The 18,288-nt window shown below is 42.1% G+C and overlaps 2 protein-coding genes across 3 annotated transcripts in view; both read right to left on the bottom strand.

Moving 5' to 3' along the window:
* SENP5 (SUMO specific peptidase 5) overlaps positions 1 to 11,641 on the bottom strand; it is a 69,254-nt gene extending 57,613 nt beyond the window's left edge. Inside the window, exon 1 of the mRNA XM_074878614.1 lies at positions 11,622 to 11,641. The gene's annotated coding sequence lies outside the window, so the exon portion shown is untranslated. The remainder of the gene's footprint in view (positions 1 to 11,621) is intronic.
* A 4,742-nt stretch (positions 11,642 to 16,383) lies between these two features.
* Positions 16,384 to 18,288, bottom strand: part of LOC141947458 (uncharacterized) — a 124,999-nt gene continuing 123,094 nt past the window's right edge. For both annotated transcript variants that reach the window (XR_012630136.1, XM_074878618.1), the window contains one exon: positions 16,384 to 17,041. Coding sequence is in view for 1 of the 2 variants with exons in the window: in XM_074878618.1 (XP_074734719.1) it covers positions 16,823 to 17,041 (219 nt within the window). In the remaining variant the exon portion in view is untranslated. The remainder of the gene's footprint in view (positions 17,042 to 18,288) is intronic.

Raw genomic sequence — 18,288 nt, 5'->3', positions numbered from 1 at the left:
GTTAAAACAGGAATATAATAAATGGAAAGAGGATTCCTCCCCCAATCCATCCGAGTGCTGCAGTGCTCTCTGTATGTAACAGCACCTCTGCACTCAAACCATGGCCTGTCCCAGGCAATCATTAGTACAGTCTATGCCAGGCACTTGAGACACATAAATGGGAGCCCAAGTTCATGAGATCCTCTTAAAAAATCATGATTTGACTTTTTAAATGTGGGGTTTTATAAGCCTTCTGGTTTTGCCTGTGAGGATCAGCCTTATCACACCTTCATGCTTCCTCTCTGTCCACGAGGGCCAGTAGCAGATCTTTAAAAACTGGAAGCTGAGATTCTCAGATGAGTGAGATGCCTGTAAACACTGAGGATTTATGGAATGTGTGAAAGACATGAGACTTGTGAAAATTAATAAATAAATAAATAAAAGCCAGACTTGGCAATGCTGACAGAAAGCACTGAATACCAACTGCATTACTGTAACATTTTTGTGGCCAAACTTGCAGCCTCAATGTTTTAATGATGGCAGCCTTTACTGCATTTAACAGAAGCCTGGATTTGATTCTTTCCGAATAAAAGGGCTTTTGAATGCTCTGTAAAGGCAGTTTCCTGACTTTGTTGATCACTGACACAAACACCAGAACTAAATCTCCTAGTCTTGAGCTAAAGCAACAATCCCATTAATTTGGACAGCAGTGAGCTTGTACAGGAAGCAGTCGCTGGAAGAGGACATGTGGCATGAGCTGAACCAGTTGGCTGCTCTGCGTCTCATGTCGCCAAGCAAGAACAGGGCCAAGGTAAATCTCCATATAACCATGTTTTATTTGGAGGCTGCTAACAGCCAGTCTAAATTCACGAAAGAATGTGAATAGCCACATCAGGAAACTCGGCAAAAGATTATTCAAGCTGGCAGGGTTTATGAAGGAAAATTAAATTTGTTCCTTGTTGTCCCTGCCTATTTTTCCACTTCTGAATATGAATAAAATGAAGGACTGCTCCAAAGAGCTTGCAAATTCCTTCACATAGCTTCAAGTTGTGATGTAAAGACTATACCGGCAGAAATATCTGTGTGGCTCAGCATGTACTTGTGTAATAAATACATTGAAATGATTGTTGTTAAATTACAACAAAGTAAAAAAGCTTAAAAAAAGGTACATTCACAGCAGGCGAACTCTAACCTGAACACAACTACTAGAGAGTGGAGCGTGACTATTCTTTGGCCCATGCGTCAGGAAGATTGAAGTTTCTCCAGGCCATAAGAAATTTCATGAGGTTAATCCTTCTATAGCACAGCAGTGCAAGGGGTGGGAAGGAAACAATAATGCAACAGAGATACTCCCAGGCTCCCCTGTGAGGAAACATCCCCACTACATTAGAGTTACTGAAGAGAATCTCGATTGGCCGGAGCAGCTCTGCTCCTGCTGCCGATCTCCCCGCGGCCACCCCACACGCTCACACTCTGCCCGTGATTCTGGTGCCTCCACCCCTGCTTGCTCAGTTTGTCCTCCCAGGCAAGGACAAGTTCACAGCAGCTCCTGAAAAGAAGATCACTTCAGCGTATCTTAGAGGTGAATCTTCTAAAATATGAACATTGGCTTCTATCTCACAGTTAACAAAAAATGGCATTTCTTCTTCCCTCAAATTCAATGGACTTGATAAAGATTAAGCCTTATATCATTACAGCCATGTAGATAGGCACAAACCTCATTTAAAAGGTTGCAAATATTCCAGCTGCTCATCTCGCTACATACCGGTTAACCCAAAGCAAGGGCTGGCAATATAATATGTGCAGCAAATTCTGAATTGGATCTGCAAAGTGACCTGATTTTTAAAAAAAAACCCAAAACAATGTTTTAAAAGCAGACTTCTCATAGCTTGTTTAGAGTATGTTCCATGGCCTGCACAATTCATCCAAGGTAACTTCTGGCAGAGGTAGGGGTGAGGGGACCTCTGACATTTCCATCACTGCAGGGTGAGGTTTTCAGTTCCTCCTCTATGATTATAACCCAATTATACAAATAAAGGCAGAGCTTTTAAAGTACAAAACCAGCGCTACTTGCACATTTACTCAACTGCATTTAAAATATCTGTACTTTCATAATTACAGCATTGACAAGGATTTCAGAGGGAAGGCTAATTTTCTTGAGGGAGAGAGGATGCTTAGTGATTGAGGATGGTATGTATTAACATTGGCATTCTGCTCCACCACAAACTCCTAGAGTGAACCTCCCTGTATCTGGCATTTCAGGACAGTGCTTCACCCCACACTGGCTACCAGCACTTGCCGGTTGGAAGCTGTTACCTCTCTAGCCCAGGCTGCAGGGCAGAAAATAGTTCTGATCCCTGTCCACTTTGCATGCAAGTCAGAATAGCTTGGGCCACCCTCGCCGGTGGTTTAAGTGAGGACACCCAGCATTGTGCTGAAGGATGAAGAGCCACACAGCCCATAGCTCTGCTGTGGCACTAATGGCTGCCCTCAAACAATTGGGAGCAGTAAAGTCCCAAGTGATTCTTGCTGTTTGCAAAATAGACGAGTCTCCAAGTGTTTCTCGGATCTCACTTTACAGGACACCGACAGGGCTGCTTCCCTGCCCTGCAGCCATGTTTTGAAAACAAGCAGATTGAAGTCAACAGGCCCCAGATATAACTGTAAAGGAGACTGTAGAAGTCAAAGAAAGGCACTCCTAACATAGTGTTTAGCTTTGGATTTGGATAATCCATAATTATATCTTGCTGTATGTCTGCACAGACCACAGCTCACTGAGACCACGTATAGGCTATATTTAAACTAGCTATTCCAGGTGCCACAGGCAGTGTCGTCATGGTACCAATACAGTGCAGGCGGCAGAGCCCACTTGTGAAACAGAAAATATGCAGGTGACTACACTCTGCTGTGCTCTGTAGTTCATCCGGGCTGCTATTCAGCTAGGTCATTTAAAGCTAGTTCTAGGTATAATTCCACATGTTTATTTAGGCAGTGAAACCAGCTGGGGAAGTTTCCTACCTCCAGTCACTCTTTTTCACTCCTGTGTCTCTGTTCCCTTCCACTGTCCCTCTGGGTGTGCCAATACTACTATCTGTGAAGCTCACTGGAAACTGAATGCTTGAAATTATCCACATGGGAAAAAAAAAAAAAATACCCAACAGCTTTTTTCTGGAGTTGCACAGCGACCACTGGAGGCAGGGCCAGGCTGAAGCAGTCAACACTGGAAAGGTAGGCAGGGATCCAGCTAGCCACCAGTAAAAATGTATATGGAACCACAGTCTCAGAATAGGTATGCCCAGTCACTGCTCTTGTAGTGGACAACAACCCTTAAACATGCGTAAATTATGCTCGTCCAAATGGTGTTACAGAAAGGATAAATACGGTCTTTTCTCTTCCAGCCGACTGCCAATATTCTTCATTAAAACATGTTGGTTGTGTTCTCTCTAGCAGTGACACGCTGGGGCAAGATCTGGAAGAAGCCTGCCTCCTGGAAGCACTGCTGATGCACAGCATCCTACTGGTACATTTTGTCTTTTGCTTGGCAGGCAAACGTGGGACTTTCTTTTGACACTGTGCTGCCTTTCACTCATATCAGATTGTGAGGGGTTGTTTCATCAGAAACAAAAGAGTGAAACGGAATAAGGAATAAATTAGAAGCAGGACCAGGCTGTCATTTCAATTCTTAGAACTTGAAAGAAAAAGAGGTAAAAACCTCCTGCAGCAGAGATTTGATTATTAGCTTCCCCAAATGATACCATTATTGTAATTGCCTAACTCCTCCTAAAGCAGTATATAGCTACAGTCATTGCAGCACCAATACTGTACATGGAGAAGGATGTAGAATGTGCACTGTAGGACAGAAATGAGGATGTTACAGTCAGTGAAAATCTTTGTTATCAGGAGAGGCTGAAGAAGCTGAGACCATCTTCAGAGAGAAAGGAAAGTGCTGGAGGGGCCTTCCTACATATTTTCAGATCAGTGAAAGGGAATTGTTTTTATGCATTTTTCTTAGCCTGGGAGAATCAACTAGGAGAAAGTAAGATCAAATGGGGAGTTCAAAATTAAGTAGGCAAGGATGTCAGCCTTTCCCAGAGTCCTACAAGACATTAATGCAAAATCATCTGGAGCTGGTCTGCTCTATCTAAGGCTTTTGAAACATAACGAACTTTTCTTTTCAAATTAGAACTGACAAATAAAATAGCTTATTCATCTCTACTCAAAAATTACTCCAAGGAAAGAAAATCCAGGCAATTTAGTTGGAGACCTGGCACTTACAGAAAACGTTTGTGACAACAAGTTTGTTATTCAGACATGTGCCCATTTTCTGAGTTGAAATTATAAATGAAAGGGGAATTCCCCAACCCAAACTTGGGGGCACTTCAGCTTGGGAACTATCATCTCACAGAGATGGGCATGATTTGATTTAGGTATTTCAAGAGATGCAGCAGAAGACCAGTACTCACTGTCAGCCTCTGCTTCAGAGACATCAGTTCATTCTGCATCCTTGAAATTTTTAAAAGCTAAGCAGATATCATGCTGACCACACGGAGGGATCCAAAAGTGTTCAGAAACAGCCTCTGATTCCAGTCCCTGGAGAAGCTACAGAAAAAGCCACATCCCACTGCCAAAAGAGCTAAACCTCTTTAACCTCTTCTGCACGACCGTCTTTAAAACAAATGTAAACTCTCACATAAGCAGTCAAAAGAGACATTCCTGTGCAGGACTGAGCCCCAGGTGAATAACCAACCTTATTAGCTTGAAGCATCAGTTGCTTGCATTTGGAAGGTATCCAGCGTGGCTGGCCCTGACTAGTGACTTAAACTTCAAACTGATAAATGTTGAAGGTTTAAACACATAGATTGTTGCTAGTGGCTGAGACTAAAATGGGAAAACAGGGTTCATTAAAGGATTCCATATTATCTTTCAGTATACAAAAAAACCCCACAAAAACTTAACCCATGCAAAATCTGTACGATGTTACTGGAGTTACGCGAGCACCAAGAAACCTCAGGGATCCTACTGTGCTGAAATTTATTGTGGTATTAACCAAAATTGACTATGTAAAAAGGAGACATCCAGTCTGATCTTGCTGCCAGGACTTCTTCTGAAATGAATAGCAAAGTACATGCTCCTCCAGTGGCAAGTCATCCCATCTAGATTAGAAGAGGAATCTCCAGGAGAAGAAGCCATTCCTCTCCTTTCATTATGGACAGACCCAGAGAGCTCCTACAAGTTAAAGTTGAGGCGGATGAATCCTACCTTTAGTGAAGAACAGTTTCTTCCCTGACTAACTTATCATCAAAGGCATTGGAGAGACATCCCTATCCAGACTTGACAGCTCCCAGAGTGGGGATGTGATATGAGACTGCAGGTGGTAACCTCTGGATCCAGAAGATACCATCTAAGGCAGATGTTTACCCTCGTGTACACGCAGTCACTGGCAAAACCCAGCCAAAACCTGTAGCCAGACAATCCCCTTTTTAAAAACAGAAGTTCATCTCTCTCCTGTACAATGAATATTTTCTTGCATTATGGAAACATTATGCTTATTGTTTCGAACAAAATCCTGACTCACTCTTATTTGACCTAGTTGAGATTTTTAGTAGTTTCTCACATTTCTGCATTGCAGTACTGTCAATACATACAATAATGTTATAAAGATCAGAGGCTCAGCTTGCTTCAATTAGAGTACCTGTAAATATTCCTAGAGACTTTTATGGATAGTGATTCAAATTAAGGCCTCACTAGTTTTCTCTGCATAGGAGGGGAAGATGTTCATTTAAAGCATATTAGATTATTTTAACTTACATTTCTTGAACACTTATTTGTGATTCACAAGATAATGCAATCTACAATCTTATAAAATGTGTTAAATTGGCTTAAGAAGAGCCAAGAACTGATCACAGATAGCTAACATGTTAAACTGAAATAAAGTTGGATTAACTCAAAAGGAGACAAAACTCAGACTACTTCAGATTCACCCCAGTGACCTGAAGGCTGAATATTTGCTCAATAAAGATTTTTAAAGATACTAAAGTTCTGGCTGTTGAGCAATTCATCTGAAGTTCTAGAGGACCTTCTTCACTTTCTCCCAATTCTACTAAAACTTAGTAAGTATAAATAAATGAAAGAAATAAGCTGTCCTGGTTTTGGCTGAGATAGAGTTAATTTTCTTCCTAGTAGCTGGTACTGTGTTGTGTTTTGGATTTAGTGTGACAATGATGTTGATAACACACTGATGTTTTAGCTGTTGCTAAGTAGCGCTTATCCCAAGTTAAGGATTTTTCGCTTCCCATGCTCTGCCAGTGAGCAGGTGCACAAGGAGCTGGGAGGGAGCACGGCCAGGACAGCTGACCCGAACTAGCCAAAGGGATATTCCATACCATAGAACTTCATGTCCAGTGTATAAACTGGGGGAGTTGGCAGGGGCGGGGATCACTGCTCTGGCATCACTTAGCAGATGGTGAGTAACTGCATTGTAGGTCACTTGTCTCTTCCTGGGCTTTATTTCTCTCTTATTTTTATTACAATTAATATTATTCCTTTTCATTAAAATTAATATTATTATATTATTGTTATTATTAGATTTTATTTTATTTTATTTATTAAACTGTTCTTATCTCAACCTGTGAGTTTTACTTTTTTTTCCAATTCTCCTCCCCATCCCATTGGGAGGGGGAAGGAGTCAGTGAGCGGCTGCGTGGTGCTTAGCTGCTGGCTGGGGTTAAACCGCGACATAAGCAAATGAAAGACTTGAGTTGAGCATCTTTGTAAAATACACTAATGGCTAATCATTTTGCAGTGCAAAAAGGTGCACTGCCATGACATATTCAATAATATATTAGAGAAAATTCCCATTGCAGACAAACAAAATCTATTGTAAGAGATTTCCAGATAGATTGCAATTAATATCACTTACAGGAGGTCTTACTTGTCTCTGTGAGGCCAGACCAGCTGGGGCAGCCTGTTGATTGACTGCAGGGATTTTCATCCAGTTCACAGTCAATGAGCAGCTGGTTCTTTCTGGAAATTTTCCTTGGATGGAGGCCTTGGCCACTGGGAAGTGGCAGGCAGTTTCTTGGGCTTCTATGCTACTTTCATGGACAGGTGATGGCAGTCTGATTTAGAACAACAGATCAAATGGTAGAGACACCAGTGAGAACTGTGATAAGTTTTCATTCAGGGGAACCACGGAGTAAAATAATGGCACTGCTACAAATCATAACTCCAATCTTTTGTAATTCAGCTGGTCCTTAAGCATAGGTTGAGCTGTTTTGTAGCATTCATAACATGATCAAAACACATTTAAATGCATTTTTTACAATACAATGTCAGACTTCCTCTTAGGAAGAGGAAGGAATCTCAAAATTTAGGACTGGGACAGCCTCATTTGGCAACATTCTACAATTTAGTTCTCAGTTGGTAGAATTGGAATAATAATTTCCTAGCCAAGGGGAGATCCTGTAAAGATGAACGTGTTTTGGGCACTCATCTAACAGAGAAACCATGACTGAATGCACAGCTATCAGAAGAGCTGGAGAGGATCTTGCAATGTTATCTGGTCCATTCCCTTGTCCCAAGGTAGGATCAAGGTAGGTGATTTCTAACCCTATCCTAATATATATTCACATGTGCCCACCCCAGGCTGGTGCCATCTCTACATTTAATATGAATAATGCCTTCCCAGGACTCACCTGCACAAACCAACCTTTGTTGCCACACCTTCCCTGTAGTTGTTTGAGATTCTTAAAGAGCAGGTTCCTCTCCCTTTTATCATGACTCAGAAGTTCTCAAACAATTTAATCCCATTGATCTGTCAGGGCAAGCATACTCAGATGAGCTATTTCAAGAAATATCTTCTTCCTTTTCCTCCTGTCTATCCTCCCTGTCAGTCTGTACATATAGGCAAGCTTTAACTAGCTAATGCCTTCAAAATGCAAGTCCAAGTCTCTATTAAAACTTGTCCCCTTCACTCTGAAGCTGAATGAGTTGCAGAGCTTCTGGAAGAATAAGGCCTTGACTGCTGGAGTTTTTCAAACTATGCATCCCTTTGATCCCTTTCCCAATATGCAAAAAATACTAAAATTCTCTCCTGGATTTCATTACACATAAAAAGACATGAAAGTGCAATTATTCCTTACTCATCAACAACTACCCACCAACCCTAGCTCTAAGCTAGACCATTCTGGCTACTTCAAAAAATGGTTTTGAAATTTCCATTTCCAGATTGCCCTGGCAGGTATAACTGTGACTTTGCAAACAGCTACAGCTGTGTGTGCTAATTGCTTTCCTCTAAATTATTTATGAGACACTTTTGACTGATGAGATTTCTCACAACAGCATGTGCTAACCATTGGCAGTGGGCTCCTGAACTAGTGGGAACTCCATCACTGCCGAGGTGCAGAAAAGCCAGCTGTTAGCAGGCACCGCGTCGCTGGCAGCATGTGCACTGAACTGCGAGGTCAAGCTCTACCTGCTTTCATCTCCTTTTCCAATAACTGCTCAATAGGAAATTTATGTGTAAGCATTATATCTGCACATAACACACACCCTTTACTTTTGGGATTAGATCAGAGAATACTGGAGACTGCCTAATTTAGATAAGGCAGAATATAGGGTGTCAGTGACCTGTGGAAGACAATCCATTTCACTAAACAGGGCTTTTCAAGCTCTGGTCCCAGATGCAGCAGGGGGTCTGTAAAATGCAATTAGGAAAGCCAGAAATCAATAGGCTTAAATTCACCACAGAGGGGGTAGCAGATTTACCAAAAAATTTTTACAAGATACATAAACTGAAAAAGAATAGAAAACATGGCTATAGACAGTACAAAACCTTCATCACGAGCCACCACTTACCACTGCTTTCTCCTTGTAGGGTTTATCACTGCTATCCAGCTAAAAAGTGCTTTAAAAACCTATGGCTAAAGGTAACCATAAGCCCCATCAGTTAAATAAAAAAAAATGGTGTTCCAGGGACCAGCAAATTATGCCAGCATTTTTCTTTTCCATTTCAGATATGAATAACTGATAGGGAGAAACAGTTGGAACCAGGTTGGCTAGAAGAAAAACTTCATGTCTTGAGTTGCAGGAGCTCAACAAGGAGCAGCCAGAGGAATGAAGCAAAGCAGCCTGTTAGAATTACTGCACACTATTGGTGTTTTTATTACCTTCCCAGGAGGCTATAAAGGTTGCTGGGTGAGCAACCAATGTGACATCTTCATGAGTTTCACAGCTGTGTTTAAGAACTAAATTTAAATGGAATTCCCAGCCAAACTGTAGATGAAATTGTGCGTTGGACCTTTTCCTAAGCAGTATTTTTACCCTGCCCATCCCACAAATTTTAAACAATTTGAATTAACCTTGTGCTTATTTATTCTACATATGCCAGAAGATTCACAATGTTTTCTGTACAGAAGTCTACTGGCCCCAGATACAGGGGATCAGACAGGAAAGAGAGCGTGACAAAGAGGGGCCATATTGCTCCTCAGAGGTGAGCTGGTATTTCTGAGCCAGGTTAGATATTCCTGAGCCACTCTGCTCAGTGTAGCAAAGATGTAACCTGAATTGCTGTGGGAGGTGTGCAGAGGATGGCACACCATAATTCAGCTGTGCATAAGATCAGGAGGAGGAAGGCAGGGCAGAATGTGCAGTTGTCCTAAGAGCACCTACAAGTTTCATTTTTTGACTCCCTTTCTCCCTTGCAGTGGAGGTGGCTCTCTGGCCATGTCCTGTTCAGTGGGTGGCACTTGGGAGTTGAAACAAATGTGCCAGCTTCCAAGCCTGCTCCCTCAAAGAGATGGGCCACATGGACTCCTTGTACTTCCGTGAAACAGCAGCCTGGTGATAAGGAAATGGGTTCCCTACAGAAGAAGTGGAGGAAAGGGGGAGGAAGCTGATGTTTCCAGCCACCCATCACAGATGCAAAAGGAGACAGGACAGAAGGTATCTGTCTGGATCTGACACAGACTAACAGCATGGCACAGGTAAGGCTAGGAAGTCATTCATGCCTCATTTCTCCCACCTGTAAATTATTCCTCCCCCTTCATCCCCACAGGCGCATCATTATGATTGCTCAATTAATTAACAGTTTAAAAGAGCTCTGAGACATTCAGATGGAAGAGAAGGATTGTTTCGTATTTCTGCTTCTCCAAAGTTGCACGCATAAACACTGAACTTTGTCAGTCCTTTGCTGATGATGAAGAATTACCTCTGGTTTATGGATGGGAAATGTGAAAGCACACATTTTGAGAAACACCCTCAAGTTCCAAGATCCCACTTTCTAAGTGCCCAGCTACATACAAACACAGCTTGATTTTCACTCCCAATCCTGAATGTGAACAGCCACAAGTGAAGGCATTCACCCACTGAAGATCATGTGCTCAGAATCCCAAATCAACTATCTCAAAGCTTAACCCACTCAAGAAAACCTAAATGGAAACTTACCCAAGAAAACCTGAATGGAAGCAGCGCACTTGAGTGCTCTGTCCACCACATCACACACAGCACGCGCGTGTTTGGCTAGAGCTTCAGAAAAGCTTCATGCCATTGAGGGACCAGAGCATGTGATCAGACTTTCGGAAGCATCTATCAATCACATAGCTCTCCAGCACAGCAAGTTGTAAATGAATGTGTTACAGGAGTGAGAGTTTCCCTGAGCAAAACAATTAAAATTCTCACATAAAAATAGAATGCTGAAAGGAAATCTGCCCATTCTGCACTATTATTATTTAACAGAAAACCCAAGTTCCTGTCAAAAACAAGAGAATAGACAATCTCCAGCCAGCTTTAATAGCAAGATCTTTTGAAATACTCAGCCATCTGTCACAGCAGGAGTGCTTGTTGTTCAGCTCTTCTGAAAAATTTGGCCCTTCTTTGGGAACACGGTGCTTTTGAAACTCCGCTCTCAGGCCCCTCCTAGGAACTACTTCTTCCATGGAAGGTCCTGCTCTTTTTGTGTCTACCAGCACTGTCCTCAGTGCAGTGGAGTAAAGCAGGTAGAGATGAGCTTGAAGTGCAAAACTGGAAAATTGCTCTAAAACTGGAAAATTGCTCTGAGCTAGCCCTAAATCCAAGGACAAATGGGTAGGTTAAGTCCAGAACTAACTGTACTTTCATTTAATGTTGCTTATAAAAACATTGCAAACATATTTTAGCAAATTTCCAAATGTGTGTATCTCATGAAAATTGCTCCCTGAATACTCCTTTTCCTTTAGAAAGATTTCTCTCCTCCTCTGATTCTTCCAGTCCTTTCTCTGCCCTCTCTCACTACCGTTGACACCTTGTCCCAGTTAAAGATGAGGTAACAAAGGACTCCAGTCACCTAGCAATGGAATTAACTGCTCCTTGTTCATAAAAGATTTTTAGTAGTGGGACCCAATTTGGGATGGAAAAACAGCTTCCAAATAGGCCTCTCTGGGGGTTAATAAAATCTGCTATACACACAGGAAAATTCTGAAGCAGGTGAATAATCTCATGCGCTGGGACCAGGCAAACAGAGACGGTATAATGCACAGCACTGCATTAAAACAGAAGTATGATCCCACTGTAAACATCTACATCTGCAACCTGCAATGACCACCCTTCACAGAACAAACATTTTAAAGCAATGATCTGAAGATAGCCCAGCAAAGTAGAGCACTAACCTGGACATTCGCTCTTTCTTCTGCTACTGGTGTGTTAGAAGAACATGTTACTGGTCTCCATTTTAACAAATATAGACTAAGCTCCTTGAGGCTCTCTGGGATAGAGACAAAAACCATGTTACTTTCAATGGAGCAAGATCTCCAACAAATCAATGAGATATATAAGAACACTTTTTATTTCTAAAGTGGGCCAAGAGGCTTTGAAGTTACATTAATACCTCCAGATAAAGAGCCACACAATCCCTCCTGCTGCAAAGGAAACTTCAGTAAAATTCTGGCTACATGAAAGTCAACAGCAAAATTCCCACCAGTTTCACTGTGAACAAGACTTCAGGCCATAAATCTATTCTGTAGAGGGTTTCCTACCAAATGCTTAAAAATTATTTTTTCCAAAGGAAAAAAATAAGTCAATTGTTTTATTGTATTTTCTTTAAAAAGCCATAACCAAACATTTCATTTTAGAATGGGGTCAATCCCAATTAAAAAATTTCCAGTTCCCACACGTCTTCATGAAGCAGTGGAACTGTACTGGCTAACATGTTCTGATGCTAAACTGAACTGACACACAGTAGCTTGATAATGCCAGGCAGTATGTTTTGAACATTCCATCCCCACAAAACAGAAAATTATCAAGGTTATTCTCCATCTCCGCCACCCCCCCCCCCAAGTAGAAATACATATGGTAATATTGCAATTTTTTGAAGTTTTTTTTTTAAACTACAATTCATATTGACAATAGCTACCACCTGGCATAGCCCTATCAAAATTAAGAAATTACTCTGGAATAATAAAGCATAATTTGGAACAGAATTTGGCTGAAGAGTTCCATGTCCCAAAGAGCCCAACAAAACCTTCCCTTTGGCTCTGCTCATTCCTTTTGAGGAAGAACCCAGCGGAAGGGAGGCAGTCAGTGTGACTGCCAGTTTTGCAGAGTCCATGAAACTCTTGGGAGACATGACCCCGGTTCTCTGGCTCTTGGACTTCCTACAGAGGACTCTATTAAAAATGATCCTCTGCAGGGCCCCAAGATCTTCACCCTTAACCTTTCTGAGTCATTAAAGAATATTCAGCCCGTAATACAAATACAGCAAACTTCCATTTGCTACAGCATAGGAATCCCAGAAGCTACAGAAACATTTTACACTAATGGCCAAGACCTTGTTCAGCAAGGCTGAAGCCTCTGGAATTGAAAAGAACTTCAGCACTTGCTTAAGTTTAAGCACAAGCTGAAATGCATGGTTGAATAGGAATGGCCTGAGGAATTATGCAAATGCTTAGATGAATCCAGGTCCAAATATGAATTACTTTAGAAGACAGAGAAGCAAGCAGTGCAATTTAATCATTTTTATCTCCTTACCAAGAATGCACAAGTTCTTACAGCTAATATTACAGCATCTTCTGCTGCTGCCAGAAACCAAATGACCTATTCTTTAACAGTCAAGCTCTCCTCATTTTCAAACTGAAGATTAGTCCATTTATGCTGAACAGTGGCACAGAATGACAATTTCATAATACACGGATTGAGTGCTATTCCACTCACATGTTACATTACCTTGGCCTCTCTTCCACCGCACTTCCACTTGCAATTGACTATCATGGTAATAAGGTGGTGCTGCTTCTAATCTCAAATTGTATACTCTCTGGGATGCTGGAAATTCATTAGATACCGCCACAGAGTGACCAACTGGATCTGACCTTGTATCTGAACACAGAAAACCCCATGAGGGCATAACTTATTCATATTAACAGTCTGCATTAAAGTTACAACATGAGCTGGGCTCTTCCTTAAAATGCTGAATAAAATAAACCTTCAGCAAAAGCACTGAAAAGGGCAGCCAGCCCCTCCCAGCAGACTATCAGCACTGTCCACAAGTGATCCCATAAACATGAGGGCTGCTTGTGAAAATGCTTCTACACATGACTCATCCTTAGTTCTGCAAATACTCTCACAGGCGTGAGCATTTTCAGGGTCAGGTGACACAGCTGTATTGCTAACAGAAAGGGCAGTAAGCGTCAAGCACAGCTTCCAGTTTGCCCTCCTTGCAGAAATATGAGTGAATCCATAATATAATCTCTGAGAATGTCATCATAGAAAACTAATGCTTTACAGTATGATATCATGACCCCTCCACAAACTAAATCAAGTCCTTATTTCACCATGATCTGAGCAGAAATACATAGGAGAAAGTGGAAAGCAGTTAATAAATTCTGCTACCAAAAAGAGGATTGTTGGTAATTACAGTACAATTGCCACAGGAAGATATACAAAAGACCTCGCTGAGAAAACATCCCAATTTAGACTGCACAACTCCAGGGACTGCTTGCTAACGAAATACAGAGTACTTTACTTCTAGGTCACTGATTTCAATCTGGCCTCAAAGGAGAAAATGACTGAAAGTTAATGCCAGCTGACAGTGGTGTGAAAGCAGTAGGGTGGATCTCAGCCCACTTCCTAGGAGATTGGAGGACACAACACAAGTATTTGTGATTCGTGAAAATAATAAAGCTAAAAATTCAGGCTGTGATTCAACGATACAGTAAATCCAGCTGTAGGACTCTTAGGACAAGGAGCTGATGCGACATAAACAATTCTGCTGATTCCAGCTTGTCTGAAACCTTTTGACAAGTTAACTGTACACAAACAGGTGCTAGGGCAGAGCAGATACTGTTATGCTTTTTACAGCTGGAAGAAAAATCCAGGTTGTGTGTGCCAACCAGTTCAAAAGAAATATAGGTATGTGCCCATAGCTCACTGAGATCCAAACTGCCTGGTATCAAGGGTCACCAAACCATGGCCTCCAAGCTTCACCCTTCAGTGACAGCAGGTGCAAGCTGTTTAGGAGCAGGCACATCAGAACTATACCGTTTTATTGCTGCTGGTCACTCTCTGGACTGGAGACAAATGAAGGTGCTGTCTACACCTCCGTCTGTCCTATGAAAGGGTGGAGGGTGCCAGATGGTTAGCAAGTCACCCAGGACACATAAAGCTACACAGGCATTAAATAGCATAAATAGCGAGGCATTAAATGACACCATCCCTGCTGGCACCACATCCCTGCTCATCAGTGCTCCATTCATTTAAACACTTTAAAGAGAGCAGGGAAATAGGAGATTAGAGCGATGTGCTGCTGCCTTTGATAAGCCTGAAAATAGGAGCAATGTTTGTGTTAATCCTGCAGCAGTAATATAGAAAAGGCACGATTAACTGCAGTTGCAGGAACAGTCTAGTGCAATCTGTTTTCCCAGTGAATTCCTCCATGGAAAGATGGGTCACAGGGCACACCTGCAAAATGCATCCAGGCATTTGTATCTGCACTGTGTCCACGGCCTGTGCTCCAACAGATGGTTGGCCAAAGGATTTCTTCTCCTTTTATTTTATTTTGGGTTTTTTTTTCTGAACACACAGGAGCAGAGCAAGCTCTCCTGCCAACAGCGTAGTGAATGCAGAGCATTCAGCAATGAAGGGGTGACCTTGATTAGTGTCTAATGAGTAGAAACCAGTTGCTTTTCAGCACATAATGAAGTAGAAAAGTTCTGCTATGGACTGCCAGAGTTCTTGATGCTGCTCTGAGGAATGCTGTCAGAGATGCTGTCTGTACAGTCTCTGCTTCAGGCAACAGCTAATCCTTGGTCCCTCCACATACGTGGTATCTCCTGCTTCACTGCAAGATCACTCTTAGAGAAGACTACGTATTGCTCTTCACATAACATGCTATTCTTTAATCAGCAGCACAAGTGTCAGTGCAGTTGCACCTGATTTGTAACTTCAGATAGAAAATGTAGACAGCTTTGGTATAGATTCCTTATTTTCTTTCTTATTTCCCTTAAAAATGATTCTATTCTGTAAGTAGTATCTGTCCCTCATGGCTGATAGCAATGGAGAGAAATGAGCAGCCCTGTAGATAAGAAAAGAAGAATTTCTGGATCCACTGATATCAACAGAAAATATCCTTGCTGAGTATTTCCCTTAGAACTCTACACCTTTGGGAAAGAAGCCAAAAGAGGTTGGATTAGCTGGTGTGAAGACTTGCAAGATCAACTGTGGCTTGGAAAGGCAATACCATCATAAAGGTGCTACTGAGAATAGAGAGGGGCTAACACGGTCATTGAATGTATCCATCAAGTCTTGGGACAAGGAAACATGAACAGTATTGCCATCACTTGCTGGTAATAATAATAAAATCAGGTTGATGATGGAGAGGGGAGTAAGAGTGGTACCTCTTCTCTACTACGTAACAAGAAACAGTGCTAGTGAGAAAGCTACAGTCCCTGTACACACAGCCATGTTTCACTGGAACTGCACAGAAAATCACCCCATTCAGGCCACACTATGCATTAGCAGAGGCCACAGAGGAACAGAAATCATGAACTGGAGGTGCAGTACAGAAGCAGAATAAACCAAGGAGTTTCCACATTATTTAAAAAGCCAGGGCACTTGCAGGGCAAAAGCTTTCCGTGCGGCATGAGACAGGGGTAAAATCTGTGTTTTGAAAGGGAGAAAATTCACAGCTTATAAAAAGGAGGGTGGGAGTCACAGATCTGGAAGCCAAATGCATACAGGGTTTGCACTCTGCATGCAGGGGGGAGGGGTGTTGCAAATGGGAGGAAAGATTTTGTGCTCTTCAGAGGTTTCTAAACCCAAAAAGCTACAGCCTTCACTTCCATAAGGTACTCTGTGTTAAGCCTGAGCTCCCTCTCTTCCATTTCAGATTTTACCTGGAGAGGAAAATGTTAAGCTGTTAGCATTAAAAAAGAAGAAAAAGAAGTTAAAATATTTTTAATTTTAAAAAGAAGAAACTTCTTTATAGCTGCATAATCAGTTAAAACTTGCCTGTGGTGTTATGTCCATGTGCTAGGTTTCCTTCGGGATCCATCTGCATCTGCATAATCATCTATTTTAATTATATGATGCCATAGGGTATATGATACTGTATGGACAAGTAAAAAGACAAGGAGATGAAGGTGGGGCAGAAAATAGAGCTACCACATTTCCATCAGCAAAAATGATTGTTGCATGCCGTCGTGTGCATGGGATGGGGAGGGACAATCATGTGAAATAAGTTACTTCAGTTCTTCAATACTAAGCCAGAGTTATGACTGCATCTCTTCCTGACAGATGCATCCTTTCTCTTCCCCTGCTTTTTTCCATCAGCAACTGTCGTACTCTCGCAGCACCTCTCCAGAGACCAACAAAGACAGTGTTATGTACAGTGGCAGCATACATACATTAGCCATTTCCCTGTGATCTTTCTTAGCTGCTCTGGCTCCCATAAGCTTATGCAGATTTTGTAATGATGGATTCTTAGGTCTCTTTCTGGAGGTGAATCCCAGCAAATGACACCACCGATGGAGGCACGGGGTCCAGTGATGAAGCTGTCCCACCTGAGACTCTTAGGGGCACCAGGAGGTAAAGGATCTACCTGAAAAACAGAGCAAGGCACAGGGAGGAGTTTGCAAAAATGAAAATAACTCTAGCAGAAAGAGAGCCAGTGACATGAGTGGCCAAAACAGCCGCCAAGAAGTTCATTTTTCCAAGGTTTGGTTCTGTCAGCATAGCACATCCTACTGCTGTAAGTCAGTTCAATAATATCTGGATTTGTAACTGTAGAGGTTCTGTTACAGCTTGAGACAGGCTTGAGTGGAAAGGAGTTTCCAAACCTGGAACTGCAAGGGCTCAAACTTAGGTACAGACTGAAACCATTTAAGCTTTGACTTCTGAGCACACTTGAACTTTGTTGTAACTATAAGAGAAAAGATGTGCAGGGCAGAACCAAACAGCTTGAAAAAAATATGTTGTCGGTCACTTACAATTTTGTAAAGAATGATTTAATGCTACCAAGGTGAAAAGATGATCCTGAAAAAGGGTAAAATATATTGAACCGGGAAAACAGTGCTAACATGGTCCATAAAGAAAATATTCTGTGCAATTACCAACAGACAGGATACGGATAAGCAGTTTTCAAGAGGAAAGCCCCTCTATCTCATTAAACAGCTGCTTTGCTCCTGCTTATTTTCCCTGTTCAACTCTTCACCTTTAATCTGTGATACTCAGCTATGCTGCACACACCAAGAATGCAAAGCTGACAAGCACAGAAGGGCCTCCCTTATCAGCTTAGAATAAAAGCAAGAGATCGAAAGGATGGATTGTCTGTGATTCTTCATTGCAGACTGGTAGATACCTTATGCCCATTGCAGACAGGCTAAAGATTTGGAGACCTGAAGATTTGTTTATCTTTAAAGACTTGGAGGAATATGGGTGGAAAATAACAGGTGAACTTCCACATAGGAAAGAAAGAAGTGCCACGATGTTCACAGCATGCGATAGCGCAGGGCTCTTGCTGCTGCGTGGCTGGAGCTGGGGGCAGCCTGGCGATGCCGCTGCTCCTCCTCACAGAGGAGAGCATTCCCGGTGCTGGCTGATGATAAGGGGTAGATAGAAACCAATGAGTCCTCTCTCCCCACAGGGATGCCAAAAAAGGGTATCTGTAGATGTAAAGTCTGAAGTAATACACCACCAAAGGAAGTTTCCTCCTAATCTCAGTGACTGCCTTATGGCCTATAGAAAGAGGATTTCAATTTTTCTTGAGGACAGCAGGTAACACCAGAACACTACTGAGCCACCGTGGCAGGCTTGTGCCTACAAGAGGAGCGCAGAGACTCCCAGGCG

The sequence above is a fragment of the Strix uralensis genome, chromosome 9, assembly GCF_047716275.1.
Source record: "Strix uralensis isolate ZFMK-TIS-50842 chromosome 9, bStrUra1, whole genome shotgun sequence".
NCBI lineage: Eukaryota > Metazoa > Chordata > Aves > Strigiformes > Strigidae > Strix > Strix uralensis.
This window is presented reverse-complemented; position numbering and strand designations above follow the sequence as displayed.